At 64.5% G+C, this 16,011-nt stretch overlaps 1 protein-coding gene across 3 annotated transcripts in view; it reads left to right on the forward strand.

Moving 5' to 3' along the window:
• Positions 1-1,919: 1,919 nt before the first annotated feature.
• Positions 1,920-16,011, forward strand: part of MGAT5B (alpha-1,6-mannosylglycoprotein 6-beta-N-acetylglucosaminyltransferase B) — a 31,129-nt gene continuing 17,037 nt past the window's right edge. For 2 of the 3 annotated variants that reach the window (XM_056115412.1, XM_056115414.1), the window contains exons 1-8: positions 1,920-2,105; positions 4,488-4,600; positions 6,721-6,850; positions 10,298-10,413; positions 10,964-11,037; positions 11,206-11,376; positions 11,978-12,142; positions 13,520-13,689. In XM_056115412.1, the coding sequence (XP_055971387.1) occupies positions 2,038-2,105; positions 4,488-4,600; positions 6,721-6,850; positions 10,298-10,413; positions 10,964-11,037; positions 11,206-11,376; positions 11,978-12,142; positions 13,520-13,689 (1,007 nt within the window). In that variant the 5' untranslated portion in view covers positions 1,920-2,037. The remainder of the gene's footprint in view (positions 2,106-4,487; positions 4,601-6,720; positions 6,851-10,297; positions 10,414-10,963; positions 11,038-11,205; positions 11,377-11,977; positions 12,143-13,519; positions 13,690-16,011) is intronic. The other variant, XM_056115413.1, reaches the window with a different exon arrangement.

Raw genomic sequence — 16,011 nt, forward strand, 5'->3', positions numbered from 1 at the left:
GAAAGGGAGTCTTAGCGCCAGGAACCAGCAGACGCAGCCTTGGAGGTGCCCCCTGCGGGCACGCACCCCCATTCTCAGCTTCCTAGAGCCGCAGAGCAGCCTTGCAGGGGTCCCACAGGGAAGGCCCGGGGCTGAGTCTTGAGTGGGTTTTCCCAGGGAGGGGCCGCACCCAGGAGTCAGCAGGTGATGGGGAGGGGATGCAGGGCCTGGGGCACGGAGCAGGGAGGAAGGGCAGCGACGGGGGGGGGGGGGGAGGGGGGGACGGGGGAGGGTGCTCGCGGAGCAAGCTGGGTCCCTGCCACCCCGTATGGTCCCCGAGCCCTGCCAGAGTGATCCTGGGGTGCAGAGCCAGGAGTAAGCTCTGAGCAGCACCAGGTGTGGCCCAAACAACAAACAAAAGAAAGAATAAAGAAAAGAAAAAGAACGAAAGAAAAAGAAAAGCAGCAGAGAAGCTAGGGGCATGTCTGAGGCCGGTACATTTAGGCACATTCTGGCATATTCTGGCACATTCTGGCACATTCTGTCAGTCAGAAGAAAGCTAAATCGTGCCAGTGTTCCCGGAACTGGTAGCGCCTGCCCCAAGGGCTGGTAACAAGAGAAACAGGACTCCCAGCCTGAGCCCTCAAAGCACCCACCTCAAAGACACCTCCCAAGAACAAGGACCTCTCACACCCTCAGAACCTTCTGGCATCTGGCTAAGGACAGATGGGCTGAACCTCCCCATCCCGGCCTGCGTTCTCCTCGCTGGACAGGACCACCACTGTGGAGAGCCCTGCTGCCCTCTCCTGAAAGGCCCAGAGTGGGTCAGTGATGGTTAGTACGGGCCAGTGCGGGTCAGTGCAGGTCAGTGATGGTCAGTGATGGACAGTACAGGTCAATGTGGGTCAGTGTGGGTCAGTGATGATCAGTGATGATGGTCAGTACAGTTCAATGTGAGTCAGTGATGCTCAGTGATGGTCAGTACAGATTAATGTGGGCCAGTGTGGGTCAGTATGGGTTAATGTGGGTCAGTGGTGGTCAGTATGGGTCAATGTGGGTCAGTGCGGGTCAGTGTGGGTCAGTGATGGTCAGTACAGGTCAATGTGGGTCAGTGATGGTCAGTATGGGTCAATGTAGGTCAGTGCGGGTAAGTGCTAAGCAGTGCGGGTCAGTGCGGGTCTCTGATGGTCAGTACGGGTCAGTGCGGGTCAGTGCGGGTCAGTGATGGTTAGTATGGGTCAGTGCGGATCAGTACGGGTCGTTATGGTCAGTATGGGTCAATATGGGTCATTGCGGGTCAGTGATGGCCAGTACGGATCAGTGCGGGTCAGCGCGGGTCAGTGATGGGCAGTATGGGTCAGTGCAGGTCAGTGAGGGTCAGTGATGGTCAGTGATGGTCAGTACAGGTTAATGTGGGTCAGTGGTGGTCAGTATGGGTTAATGTGGGTCAGTGGTGGCCAGTATGGGTTAATGTGGGTCAGTGATGGTCAGTATGGGTCAATATGGGTCATTGCGGGTCAGTGATGGGCAGTACGGGTCAGTGCGGGTCAGTGATGGTCAGTGATGGTCAGTACAGGTTAATGTGGGTCAGTGGTGGTCAGTATGGGTTAATGTGGGTCAGTGGTGATCGGTATGGGTCAATATGGGTCATTGCGGGTCAGTGATGAGCAGTACGGGTCAGTGCCGGTCAGCGCGGGTCAGTGCAGGCTCGAAGGCGCCAGGCGGGTGCCGGGACACCCCTGGAGGCGTCCCGGGGTCCAGGGCGGGGCCGGCGGTGGGCGGGGGCTCGGGCGCCCCTCCCCGCCGGCTCGGGGCCGGGCGCGCTGCGGGGCGGCGGCCGGCAGGTGGCGCGCGCGCGCCGGCCCGCGGGGCGCTCCGGGCCGCCCGCCGCGGCCGCCGCTCCCGGGAACAATGCGGCGCGTCCCGGCGTAGCGCGGCCCGGGCGGCGGCGGCGGCGGCGGCTCGGGATGGGCGCGGGGCCCCGAGCCGGCGGGCCGGGCCGCGGGGACGGCAGGTGACGCGCCCGCCGCGCCCCCCGCGCGCGCTCGCGGCCGAGCCATGATCACGGTGAGCCCCGATGGCAAGATCGTGGTCCGGAGATGCCCGGTCACCCTGCGGCCCTTCCGGTAACGTCCGAGCGCCGGGCCGGGACCCCGGGGGGCGGCTGTCGGGGGGGCCCCGCGCCGGCCCGCCCACCTCCCCGCGCCCCTCCCGGCCCGAGCCCAGCACTGAGCCGGGGGCAGAGGCCACCCGGCCCGCCCTCGCTCCGTGCTCAAGGCCGGGGGGCTCCCCGGAGACCCCCGGCCCTGCCGTCCACCCCGGGCGGCCTGTCCCGCCGCAGCGGCCGGACAGGGCACTGGCGGGAGGGCGCCCGCGCGACCCTCCCGGGGCTTGGGCGCGCCCCGGGGCCGGGCAGGGCTGGAGCCGGGCAGTAGGCAACCCGCGGACTCGGACTCGGGGTGCAGGCCCCTCCCTTCCAGCCCCGCCCCCCGCGGTCCCCCGCTCGGGGAAGTAGGTGACAGAGTCCGGGGCTCAGGGGGCCCCAGCGGGAGCAGGTCCCGCCTGAAGACCTCAGGACACCGCTCAGGAGCATGTGGGGGCCGAGGGGACCCTGACAAGGGCCCCGCCGGGAGGGGAGTGAGCTGGGCCGGGCCCCTGCCTCCACCCCGTGTGGCCCCTGCTCTCTGCGCCCAGCCTCTGCCCTAGGTCCCTGCCTGGTGGAAGTGGGTCCCTGTCCCTCTATCTGTCCTGTGTCCCCGTCCCTCTGTCCGTCTGTCCTGTCCCGGCTCAGGGCGCCCAGCCCTCTGCTTCCTGCGTGGTGCCCGGGCAGCACCTTGGACAGCGTCCGCCTGTCCTTTCTGGGCCCCGGGGCTGGGGCGAGGGGGTCGCGCCCTTCCTTCCGCGGCCTCAGAGGGCGCCGGGGCTGTGCCCCTTGGGAATGCCCCTTTCGCAGAAGCCCCCAGGGTGAGGGTCTAACAGAGGGGGCTGCAGCAGCAGAGCAGGACAGCTGGGAAGGCGCATGCCCCGGCCGGGGTCCAGTCCCCTGAGCACCCCCGGGTATGACCCTTGAGCACAGAGTAGGAGTCAGGCCTGAGCACCCCTGGGTGTGACCCAACAGCAGAGGGAGAGAGACGGGGTGTGCCAGCGAGGGCTGCCCTGGCGCCAGCTGCAGTCCGTGTGTGCCCTGGACAGCCAGGCTCTGGGCACCCGGGCTGGCAGCGAGGGCTCGGCCTGACCCTCAAGTTGGGGGTGCAAACAGCGATCCCCCCCGAGATCTTCCCGGCACAGCCGACTCCCTCACACTCCCCGGATGCCATCCCAAGACCACCCGAGCATCTTGGGGGCCAAGGCGGGGGCCTGGTGAGGGGCCCGGCGTAGCCGCTGCGTGCTCTCCTGGGCCCACTCCGGGTGGTCACCCCAGTCGCTTCCTTGAAGTGCAGGCTGGGAATTTTGTGGTGCTTTTATTCTCTTCTGCAATTAGGTGTTTTCTTTAATGGACCACATTTTAATTAAATACTGCTCTGCCAGTTTCAGCTAATGAAGATGAGAATGCTCAAGCCCTCCCTGCCCCGAGATGCACGCAGATGGGGGCCAGGGGGTACCAGGGGGCTCCCCCTGACTCGGGGAGGGCCCCCTTCAGTACTGGTCACTCGGCAAGTCCTCAGGGAGACTCGGGCTCCCCCTGGGCCTCCTGGGGGCCAGGATCAGTCTCGCAGCAGCCTGGGTGCCGGGCGGGCTGGGGGCTGGCTCCTGATCCTCGGTCAACTGGGCAGTGACCCCTCTCTCGGGTCTATGGTGTGGACTGGCACTGACCATGCCCAGCCAGTGGAGGTGAGCCGAGGGGGTGTCTGGACTCCGAAGGGGCCCCCATGGCGCTGCCCTGGTAGACCTTGGCATCTGCAGTGACCCCTCCCCCCTCGGAGGTGCTGGGTGCTCCCGTCCAGCCTGCGTCCAGCCTGCGGCAAGGCCTGTGTGTGCCGTGGCCCGGCCTGCTGGGATGGTCCGAAGTGTCTGTCCGGCCCCCTTACCTGCCCAGTGCTCAGCCGCTCCCTCTGATGGTGCTCGCTCCCCGCCCCTCACTCCCGCACAGCCCTGGTGGTCCCCAACACCCCCGAGAGACCCCCAGCATACAGTGCATCAGGGCGGCTCTGGCTTCTGCCTGTGCGAGAAGCACCGGTTGCTCCGTCCTGAGCCCTGCCAGACCCCCAGAACCCCTAAAGCCCCCCGAGAATGAAAGCTCCAGTGCTGTGCTTGTTTCAGGGGGTCCGACGGGCCGGAGGGGCTGCCGCCGCTCCCCCGAGCACACTGGCCAGAGGCTCGGGGGTGCTCGGGCCTGTCCCCGCCCCGCCCACACCCCCAGCTGCTCTTTGCCGATGGTTTTCCCTTGGGTTTGACTCAGGGGCCACGCGGGCGGTGCTCAGGGCTGACTCCGGGGGCTGCAGGGGACGGGCCAGAGCGGAAGCCTGTGTGACAGGGTCTTACCCTGTCCTGTCCATCGGCCCCCACAGGCTTTTTGTCCTGGGCATCGGCTTCTTCTCCCTCTGCTTCCTGATGACATCCCTGGGGGGCCAGTTCTCAGCCCGGCGCCCCGGAGACTCCCCCTTCACCATCCGCACGGAAGGTACAGGGGGGTGGGGGGTGGGAAGGCGTGTATGTGGGGGGCTCCCAGTGTCCCACAGGCGTGGACCAGGGTAGCTGGGTTGGGCAGCCACACATTCTGCCCTCTGCCCCGTCGCTGGCCTAGACGGTCTGGGGTGGGGAAAGGCTCCCCCCCTTCCTGAGAACCAGCTGGAACGGGGGCAGGAGGGCAGGAGAGGGGGGGGAGGTGGGGGGCAGGAAAGAGTGTAGCTAGGGGCGAGTCTCTCCAGTCTGCCGGGACTCCCCCTCCCCCTCCCCAGGTAGCTGTGGGCGGCAGCTGCTCCACACCTGTTCTGGAGGCTTCCTGGGGCAGAGGAGGGGCTGTCCCCTGAGGACTCAGGCTTGGGCGCTCCTGCACTTTGTACAGACAGTGCTGGCCCCCCTCTGTGGGATGGAAGTGGCCTCCCCCCCGGGGGAGTCTGTCCCCCCCAGCTCCGTCCCCACTCTCTGTCTTCTGGAGTCGCTTTAAAAGAAAAAAAAATATATATATATATATATATTATCGAATTACAGTTAGACACAGTTACACAGTTGTTCATGATTGGGTTTCAGTCATACAATGTTCCAACACCTGTCCCTTCACCAGTGTACATTTCCCACACCAATGTCCCCAGTTTCCCTCCCACCCCCCACCCCAGGCCTCTATGGCACACACTTCTCTCTCTTTCTCTCTGTCTCTGTCTCTGTCTCTGTCTCTGTCTCTGTCTGTCTGTCTCTCTCTCTCTCTCTCTCTCTCGTTCTCTCTGTCTCTGTCTGTCTGTCTGTCTCTCTCTCTTTCTCTCTCTCTCTCTCCCTCTCTCCTTTTGGGCCTTAGGGTTTGCAATACAGATGCTGAAAAATTATCAGGTATATCCCTTTACCTACTTTCAACACTCAGTTCCTGTCCAAAATGATCCTTTTCCAACGATTATTTTTATACTGGTCCCTTCTCTAGCCTAACTACCCTTTGCCCCCCCACCCCAGACACTCTTGTGGTTAGCTTCCAACCATTGACCTGTCCTCCTGGGCCATGTTTTCCCTGGCCTTGGATATTAGTCTCATATATATATATATATATATATATATATATATACCACAAATGAATGCAATGATTCTATATCTGTTCCTCTCCTGGAATCACTCTGCAGCAGATATTTATTTTATTAAAAGCTATTTTGGGAGCTGGAGTGACTGTACAGCACTTGCCTTGCTCATGGCTGACCCAGGCTTATCCTCGTCACCTCATATGGTCCCCCAAATACCACCAGGAGTGGTCGCTGAACACAGAGCCAGGAGTGAGCCCTGAGCAATGACAGGTGAGGTCCAAAAACCAAAATAAAATTTTTCAGTTATCTTGGGTTTAGAGCTACATGCAGTGGTGCTCAGGGCTCACTCTTGACTTGGCTTCCGGGAACCCATGCGGTGTCGGGAATCGAACCCAGGTCGGCCACATGCAAGGAATGCTTTGACCCTGCACCATCTCTGACCCCAAGGACAGTTTGAAACAGGCACTGGGGGTAATGGGGAGGACAGCCAGCCCAGCACATCCATACTGGCATGTGCTGTGCTGGTGACCAGGAAGGAGTAGAAAAGAAATTGGGGACCTTCTCGGGCTGGGACGCAGAGCTCAATGCCAGTGTCACAGATCGTGGGTCCCATACGGCCCCCCTAAGTGTTGCCAGAAGTCAGCCCTGAGCACAGAGCTGGGAGTGAGCCCTGAGCACAGAGCCAGGAGCAGGCCCCGAGCACAGAGCCAGGAGTCAACCCTGAGCACAAAGTCAGGAGTCAGCCCTGAGCACAGAGCTGGGAGTGAGCCCTGAGCACAGAGCCAGAAGTCAGCCCTGAGCACAAAGTCAGGAGTCAGCCTGAGCACAGAGCCAGGAGTCAGCCCTGAGCACAGAGCCAGGAGTCATCCCTGAGCACAGAGCCGGGAGTGAGCCCTGAGCACAGAACCAGGAGTCAGCCCTGTGCATCGCCAGGTTGTTGAGAAAGCTGAGGCCCACAAGGGTGAGATTGCACCTGAGGTCCCCGTCAGCCCAGCGGGTGCAGCTCGCTCTGCTGACCCCCTCCGGGTGGGGCCTGCTCCAAGCCCCCAGGGGACCTGACTCCGCACTCTGCCTGCAGTGCCGGGCGGCCCCGAGTCCCGGGGGCTCCTCCGCAAGATGAACGAGCTGCTGGAGGTGCTGGGCAAGCGCGTGGACACGCTGGCCAGGCTGGAGAACAGCAGCGAGCTGCAGCGCGCGGCCCCGGACAGGTGAGGGCGGCCCCGCGTGTATGTGCCCACCGCGGCCTGCAGGGAACCCCACGAAAAATCGCACATCCGCCCCCACACACCCCCCCCCCCCCCCGTCAGGGCCCGCTGGGCGCCAGTAACTGCCCGGGACTAGGGGCTCCCATGGACACATGCACACAAGGACATCGTTCACACACGTGCATGTGTTTCAGTGCACACACATTCGCACGCACGGCACACACACGCTTATGCATACACTCACCCGCATACACGCACCTAGGTAGACTCACCCCACATGCAGCATACACATCCACGCGCACTTCTGTTCTGACTCACACTCAGACACTTACACACACGTACACATCCACGCTCAGGTACACACATGCATGCACACACTTGCCTTCACGTACTCGTGCACACATATGTGCTGATACTCTTGTCCACACGTGCAGACATGCTCACACACACTCACTCGCACATACACCATGCACTCTCGCAACACACATTCACACACGCACTCACACACACACACTCACAGCCCTATGTACTCATGCACTCGCATGTGCACTCGCACAGGCATGGTATGTGACTTTCCCAAGCCCGGCCAGGCCCCGCACGGCCCCGCCCTGCCTTTAACCCCCACACGCATCCCTGGGCCGAGGCTCTGGGGACACCAGGCCACCTCCGTGGTGGCCGGGGTTCCTGCACAGAGATCTCCTGCTCTGTGGTCAGCCCTGAGGTTCGGTCCCCACGTGCCTCGGCTTGTCCCCTGGGACCGAGGCTGTGTGCTGGCATGAGGTGTCCCCTGGGAAACAGCCGCATCCATCCATGATCCCTGGTGGTGCTGTCAGCCCCCCGGGCCGTGCCATCAGCTTCAGGGGCGCCATCACCTCTTCCAGGAGAGAGACGGGGGTGCATCGGGGGTGCCTCGGGCCGCCCCTGCCCCCCGCACCCCCCGGGCAGCCAAGTGGGTCCCTCTGGGTCGCCCCCTCTCTGGGTCCCCCTCTCCACTGTCACCCCTCCGCTGCGTCAGCCTCACCGCTGTCCTTCCGGTCCTTGCTGTCTCTGGCCCCGGAATCCCACTCTTTGAAACTGAGTTGTAGAAAGAAGCTCCCCCTCTGCCCTTCTGGAAGCTTCTGGACGGGGCCTCCCAGCCCTGGTCGGTGTGTGTCCTCGGGGAGCGTGAAAGCGTTGGCGCCTGAGAGACACAATCAGGTTGATCTGCAGACTCGCAGGGACGGCTTCCTGGCTTCATTGTCTTACCCTGGAGCCCGGGACAGGGGCCCAGCCGGAGGCCCTTGCCTCCTGCCTGAAGGGACCCCGGCCACAGGGAGATTGCCGCCCTCACTGCCTCGATCTCCCCTCCTGCCTCTGACTCTGGGCTCTCATCAGAGGGAGGGAGCTGGGCCGAGCTGGGCACTGCACCCAGACCCTGGGACCCGAGGGCCTGATCAGGGCGCTATGGACCTGGTCCGGCCCACGGTCCATGGCCCTGATGGCCTCGAGCCTGGCCTCCTGTGGGCCTGTGTCCCTGGTCGCCCCGTCCACTGCCCCTCCCCCCCCACCAGGCCCAGAGCCTGGACCCCATCCTTGCAGCTGCCCCCTTCCCCTACCTGCCCCGAGGCCCCCTCCTCTGTTCCCATATCCACAAGAAGACCCCAAGCCCCCAGCCTGATCCAAGGTCACCCACGGCCCCATCTCCATAGGGAGTGCCCCCCCTCCAAGTACTGAGACCAGGTGTCTCTGCCTGCCTCATGCAGACAGAGGTGAGGTTCATTGCTGTGGCCCCACAATGCCTGGGGTGTCTTCTCCTCCCACCTTCTCAAGAGCAGCAGCCCTTGAGAAGTGCCTGGGGCTCAGCTTTCCTCCCTGGGGCCCCAGGCCCTTTGCACAGCCTAGCCATCCACATCGTCCTTCCCGCCCCCGAAGGGCTTTCTCCCTGCCAGTGTTTCCTCCATCCCCATCTTCCAGGTTTGCTCAGATGTCACCTGTGAGTCTTCAGCACGGCCCACTGCACACTGCACCCCGCTCTGTCAGAACCCCACACCGCCTCTTGCTCTATCCACCTGCTCACACACCCACTCCTCCATCAGCCACCAACGCACCCACCCATCTGTCTGTCTGCCTCAGTTGTATATGCATGAGTGGGGGTGGGGGTGGCGGATGAATGAGTAGGTTGGTGGGGGATGGGGGAGGAGGAGGGGGTGGGTGGGTGTGATATGGGGTGGGGACGGGCAGTGAGGAGGCACAGTGGTGGACGGTGATGTGTGTGGGTGTGGGGGGCCGAGGAACCCTCTGCTGTCCCCTGGGCGGGGCCGTCCTGGCTCCCCTGCTCGGACCCGCAGCTCAGGGTGTGGGTGGGGTGACGGGGCTGAGCCTGGGGTGAGCAGCAGAAACACTGGAGTCAGACCCAGAGGGGAGGTGTTCCCGCCCATGTGCAGCTCCTGGCACGCGTGCCCCTGGCGGCGTCTGGGGGAGGCTGTCGTCAGGGAAAGGGCCCCTCGGAGTCAGGTGGTGCCCGCCCCAGCTCAGCAGGCAGCCCTGCGGGAGCGACACCCCCTCACCCCATTCATTGATGGTGGGAGGCCGGGACGTCAGACCCTCTCCCTACTGCCCCCAGTACAGTGCTCCTCAGGGCCAGGAAGTGTCAGTTCCAGGCGTTGGGCGGGGGGCAGCCGGGGCGGGGCAGGCTCCTGGCCGGGATGGCGGGAAGGCAGGAGCGAGGTGGAAGGCAACACCAGCTAGGAGCAAGTTGTCTAGACTGCACGTGTGTCGGTGCATACGTGCACATGCGTGTATACACGTGTCCGTGTCCCTTTGTGCTTCTGAGTGGTGGGGGAGAGCCGGCACATGGAGGAACGCCTTTGTGCCCACTGTTGAGGACAGCAGGGCGACATGGTGACCCGCGACCCTGCCAGGGTGTGTGGAGGCGGGTCCCTGGGAGGGGCCGTGCATGAGGCCGCGCTCCTGGCCCTGTGGACGTGGTTGGGGCTCCAGGAAGTCGCTTTCCTCCGCCGGGGACACGCCCCCGAGCCCCCTGAGTCTGTCCTGAACCAGACCCCATTGACGTTAGTCAGGGCCCCGGGCTGCTGTGGGGTCAGCCTGGGAGGAAAGGGGGAACACTGCAGGGCAACCCGCGTGTCTGGCCCCAGGCCTCACCTGCAGGCTGGGCACCGTCAGCTGCCGGGTGGCCCCTGGCCGGGCACCATTGGCACCGCTCAGTAGACACGCAGCTCGGTCAGGGCTCAGTCAGGTGCGCGGGTGCGGGTGGGCGCAAGTGGGCAGGGGCGGGCGGGCTTCTGGTCCTAGCGTCCGCGTGACTGGCCCCAGGGTTGCGGCACCTCTCCCCTCGGCCTGCTGCCCTCTGCTCCCCTGAGGGTGCGTTTCAGTGCCGGCTGGCCCTGTCCCGCCCCGGGCCGGCCGAGGCCCCCCGGGAGGTGCCCGCAGGCTCCCGCCCCTGTCCCGCAGGCTGCCCCCCGAGGCCGGCCTCCTGGAGCGCATCCAGGCCATCGCCCGGAACGTGTCGGACATCGCCGCCAAGGTGGACCAGATCCTGCAGCACAGCCTGATCCTGCACGGCAAGGGTGGGCCGTCCTGTCCCCACCCGACCTTGACCAGCCACGCCACGCCCCCGCCCCAGGCCCCTCCGGGCCCTGCCCGCCCCGCCCCGCCCCACCTACCTTGTCTCCGCCCCGCCCCACCACGCCTTGCCCCGCCTCACAGCGCCCGGCCCCGTCCCCCGCCTTGCCTAGCCCCGCCCCACCCACCTTGGCCCCGCCCCGCCCCACCCACCCCATCTCGCCCCGCCCTGCCCCGCCTTTCACCACCACGCCGGCCCGCGCCCCACCACGCCCCGACCCCCCCACCACGCGCCTCGCTCCCCCATGTGGAACCGTGCCCTAGGGCCGTGAGGGTGCAGGGGACCCTGAGGCCCCAGGAGCCTCCTCCCTCTGCCCACTTGGGAAAAGTTGGGGTGCGTTGGGGTGTGGAGTCTGCACACCAGCACCAGCCAGCGGGGGCCCCGGGAGGGTGCGGAGGGGCCGCTCCGGCCTGGGGTTCCCCGCAGCCAGGCCCAGGGTCAGTCCTCAGGCTCGCCCCGGAGTCCGGCCCTGCAACCCCCCTTCTCCCCTGCAGTGGCCGAGGGCCGGAGGGACCAGTGCGAGGCGCCCAGTGACCCCAAGTTCCCCGACTGCTCCGGGAAGGTAGAGGTGAGGCTGGGGCCGGCAGGGTTAGGGGGACAGGGGTGCGGCGGGCTCTCTCCGTCCCTGCGCCCCCCGCCCAGGACCGGGCCGTGTGCCCTGCCTCGAACCCCACACCATCGCGAACCCCCGGCCCTTCGCTCCTCCTGACCCCTGCCTGGGGCCTCCCGCCCACAGTGGATGCGCGCCCGCTGGACCTCGGACCCCTGCTATGCCTTCTTCGGGGTGGACGGCACCGAGTGCTCCTTCCTCGTCTACCTCAGCGAGGTCGAGTGGTTCTGCCCCACGCTGCCCTGGAGGAACCGCACAGCCGCGCACGCGGCCCCCAAGACGCCCCCCAGGGTTCAGGTACACCTGCGGGCCAGGCGGGTCAGCGGGGGCCAGGGCTGACCCCAGAAAAGGAGACCAGCAGGGGCCAGTAGGTCCCAGCCGCCTGCTGGGGGGGCCCTTTCTCATACCGATGCCCCAAGGTGGGGCCCTGGGGCTGTGATGACCCATCATGGTCGTTTTGTGGCCGTGCTGGCCGGGTCTTCATGCAGGCTATTTTTTTTTCTTTTTGGGTCATACCCAGCGATGCACAGGGGTCACTCCTGGCTCTGCACTCAGGAATCACCCCTGGCGGTGCTCAGGGGACCATATGGGATGCTGGGAATTGAACCGGGCTTGGCTGCGTGCAAGGCAAACGCCCTCCCCACTGTGCTATTGCTGCACCCCCGCGGGCTGATTTTTTTTAAAAACATTGTATTGAAACACCTTGACTCAGAGTTATTCATAGTTGGGGTTTGGACACACCATGTCCAGCGTCAATGGCACCTGCTGCCCCAAAGGCTGGGGACACTGGCAGGGGCTGAGTGTGGAGGGTGGGAGGTGGGAAGGGTCCCAGGGGTGCCCAGGGAGCGACTGGGCCTGACCCCGGCAGGGGATGGGCGCTGAGGTCGGGCCCTTCCAGGCTGTTTTCCGGAGCAACCTGTCCCACCTCCTGGAGCTGATGGGCAGCGGGAAGGAGTCGCTGATCTTCATGAAGAAACGGACGAAGCGGCTCACGGCCCAGTGGGCACTGGGCGCCCAGCGCCTGGCGCAAAAGCTGGCCGGGGTCCGCCGGGACCAGAAGCAGGTGGGTGCTTCCATGTAGCAGGCGGGGGAACGAGGGCACATGGGGAGGCAGGGCCTGGCGGGAGGGGGCGGGTCTTTCCAGAGTTGGGGTGGAGTAACGAGCCTGTGGGAGGACTCTGGTGTTGTGTGGAACTTGTGGTTTTTGTTTCATTTTTGGGTCACACCCCATGATGCTCAGCGTTTACTCTCGGCAGTGCTTGGGGCAGAGGTTGGGGGGGCAAGGCGAGTGGCCCTACTGTGGCCCCGGCCCTGGTCATCTTGTTTTTATCAGTAAATCCCGCATCTCCTTGGGGTGTTGGGGTAATTTAATGGCAGCTCGTGGGACTTTGGTTGGTTTTGCCATCCGCTCACCTGTCCGTTCGTCCATCCACCCATCCACCAGCACCTGTCTGTCCATCCACCCGCCCATCTATCCACCATCCATCCACCTGCCCATCCGTCCATCCATCCACCCGCCTGCCCGTCCGTCATCCATCCATCCACCCGTCTGCCCAGCCATTCATCTACCTGCCTGTCCATCTGTCCAACCATCCACCCGCCTGCCCATTTGTCCATCCATCTACCCGCCTGTCCGTCCATCCATCCATCCACCCATCTGTCCAGCAATCCATCTACCTGCCTGTCTGTCTGTCCACCCATCCACCTGCCTGCCCATTCATCCATCCATCCACCTGTCTGTCCGTCCATCCATCCACCCATCTGTCCAGCTATCCATCTACCTGCCTGTCTGTCCGTCCACCCATCCACCCGCCTGCCCATCCGTCTATCCATCCACTTGCCTGTCCGTCCATCCATCCATCCACCCACCTGTCCGTCCATCCATCCATCCACCCACCTATCCATCCATCCATCCATCCACCCGCCTGTCTGTCCTTCCATCCATCCACCCACCTGTCCGTCCGTCCATCCATCCATCCATCCATCCATCCATCCATCCATCCGCCTGTCTGTCCGTCCATCCATCCATCTGCCTGTCCGTCCGTCCATTCATCTGTTTACCCACAACACGTCTGTCCGTCTCCTTTCCCCGCCCCCATCCGTCTGTCCACTCACCCAAGGCCTACCTGTCCTCCATCCCTCTTCATCTGCTCATCCATGTGTCCGCGTCTCCAACTGTCCAGCCCCCTGCGCTCACCACACACCTGGACCACAGCGGCTCCTCGTCACCATTTCTCCATCCTGACCGTTTTTCCTGAATGTCCCTTGTCTGTTCCCCCTTGCCGACTTCTTCCTGGGGGTGTCGGGGGGGAGGGGACTCCTGTTGAGGCAGGAAGTGGCCGTCTTGCTCTCCTGTACCCCAGACCCACTGGTCACTCTGTCTCTTGGTCCCCCCACCGTGTGGGTGCACCATCCCCATGCTGACCCCGTGTCCCCGCAGATCCTCGTGCACATCGGTTTCCTGACTGAGGAGTCGGGGGACGTGTTCAGCCCCCGCGTGCTGAAGGGCGGGCCCCTGGGGGAGATGGTGCAGTGGGCAGACATCCTGGCCGCCCTCTACGTGCTGGGTCATGGGCTGCGCATCACCGTGTCCCTGAAGGAGCTGCAGAGGTGAGTGTGGGGGCTCCACTCCGCCCACAGATGCCCTGTCCCCCACCCCCGTGTGTGTGCACAACAGCCCATGTGGCGGGCAATTGTGAGCAAGTATTGCCCATGGGATGGAGCCCGTCAGTCGCCTGATGTCCCGCGGGTGCCTCAGCTGGACCTGCCTCCCCCGGGACTGCAGGGGACCCTCCTCTGGGCTTGCCATCCCAGGGGCCCCTGGTGATGCAGGGAGTGGGGGGCAGGTGTCCCGGGCAGGGAGACCGGGCCGGTGCGTTTCTGCAGTGCTGGGGGGTCAGACCGTCCCCCAGGGAAGAGCTCTATCCTCGCAACTTCATCACCGCTCTGTGCGGTGTAGACATGCGTGTGGTTTTCCTGGCTCGGCACTCACGCATCACTCCTGGCAGTGCTTGGGGGACCCAATGGGATGTGGGGATCAAACCTGGGTCTGATGTATGCGGGCAAACCCCCTCCCTGTGTGCTATGGCGCCCGCCCGTCTTTTTCTTTCTGTTTTTCTCGGACACCCCAGCAGTGTTCAGGGCTGACTCCTGGCTCTGTGCTCAGGGAACCCTGTGTGAGATGCCCGGCTGAGACCAGGGTCAGGCATGGGTAAGGCAGGTGCTGTCCCCACCAGAGTCTCCCCCAGCCCCACCCAGTTCCCTGAGTGAGATGCGACAGCGAGTGGCTATGTTTTCGAGCCCATGAACGTGTTCCTGGGACTTTGGTTGGTTTGGGGCTCTGGCCCCGCCCTGAGGTGTCTGTAGCTTGGTTCTGAGAGTGCTTCTGGGCCAGGCTGGGCCACAGTACCGGGGTGAGGCCTGCATCTCACCCGGTTCCATTGATTCCATGCGGCCTCCAAGCGAGCACGGCCTGCTGGGCCTGGCCATCCCCAGCACTGGTGACCCAGGCAGCCAGGGACCCTCAGGACCTCTCAGGCCCCCCCCCCAGCCAAGAATTGCTGGGAGGGGCCCGGGGCTCCCTGAGCACCACTGAGGCCCCCCTGGAGGAAGCGCACCCCCGGCCTATTCCTGCACACGTGTGGCCCCTCTGGGCTGTGTCCAGCCATTGTCCAGCCCAGCCTCGTGCTGGGGTGGTGACCGTGTCGTGCGGCTCCTCCCGGGGGTCCGGACGGGGACGAGGCTCAGTGCCGAGTCCTGGGGACCCGCACTCACCAGCAGGAAGTCAGGTTTCCAGGGGACGCGGCCCCTCTCCCCCTCACCACTCAGGGCTTCTGAGACTCCACCTGACCAGGGGTGGCCGCCCAGTTGGGGGCACAGACTGAAGCCCACCCGTCACCCCGCGGCTGGATGGGGAGCCACCAGGTCTGACACACACACGGTCGCTCACTCTTCCTACGGCTTAAGAGCCCTTGGCCTGGGCGGCATCTCGGTGGGCGCCCCCCTCTTCCTGCTGACCCCTGCTTCCCGGACCAGCGGTGGGGCCAGTGTCCAGTCTGTCCCTCCTCTCAGCGGGACGCCCGCCGTCTCCCCTGCTGCGTTCCTGTTAGAGGCTGCCAGGCCCTTACTGAATGCTCGGGGGATTTAGGCAGGGAGGGAACAAGCCGGTGTGAGTTGGGAGTGTCCGGGAAGCTCCTTTTTCCATCTTATTGGCTGTTTCGAGGGACAGAGGGACAGAGGGGCAGCAGTCTTTACTGTCATCAGTTTCCACCTCTTTCCTGAGTGCTGGGGGTGCCGTCATCCTGGCCAGTGGCGAGGGCAGGGGGCTGCTGTCCAGGGCATCCCGCAGACCAGATCGCTGCCTGGTCAGCGTCTCTTCCTGGTGCCCAGTGGACTGTCCAGTGGGGACAGAGATAGTCACAGCGTGCTGGTCTGGGCAGCTCTTCAGCCCCTGCCCAGCTCCCTGTGACCCGGAAACCCAGTGACCTCATCACAGGCCTGGGGGGCAGAGAAGGGAGCCGCGAGATGGCCCGCAGGCAGGGCGCCAGCCTCGCTCGCTGCCTGGTACCGCAGCACAGCTGGGACTGACCCCTGAGCTCAGGGCAGAAGGGGTCCTGAGTGTCACCTGGTGTAGGTGGGGACACAGTACAGGGAGCTGTCCGCCCGGGCTGGGGAGGACCTCGGCACGCCCTGAGGGACCCTGGGGCAGGGCTGTCCACTAGGGTGCTGAAGCTCTGGCCCTGGCCACTCTGCAGGGACAGCACACGCGCTTCCCCCTCCCCGCCCACCCCCGCCTGACTCCTGCGGCCATCGGGTTGTCACATCCAGCCGCTGACCCTGGAGAGCAGGTGAGGCACCGGGCAGCACTCTGTGACCACCCCGGCTCCCTCGAACCCGAGGCCTGGAGCTGTGCCCGGAGCCTCTGTCCCATCC

Source organism: Sorex fumeus, unplaced genomic scaffold (genome assembly GCF_029834395.1).
Source record: "Sorex fumeus unplaced genomic scaffold, SorFum_2.1 ptg000029l, whole genome shotgun sequence".
NCBI classification, from domain to species: domain Eukaryota; kingdom Metazoa; phylum Chordata; class Mammalia; order Eulipotyphla; family Soricidae; genus Sorex; species Sorex fumeus.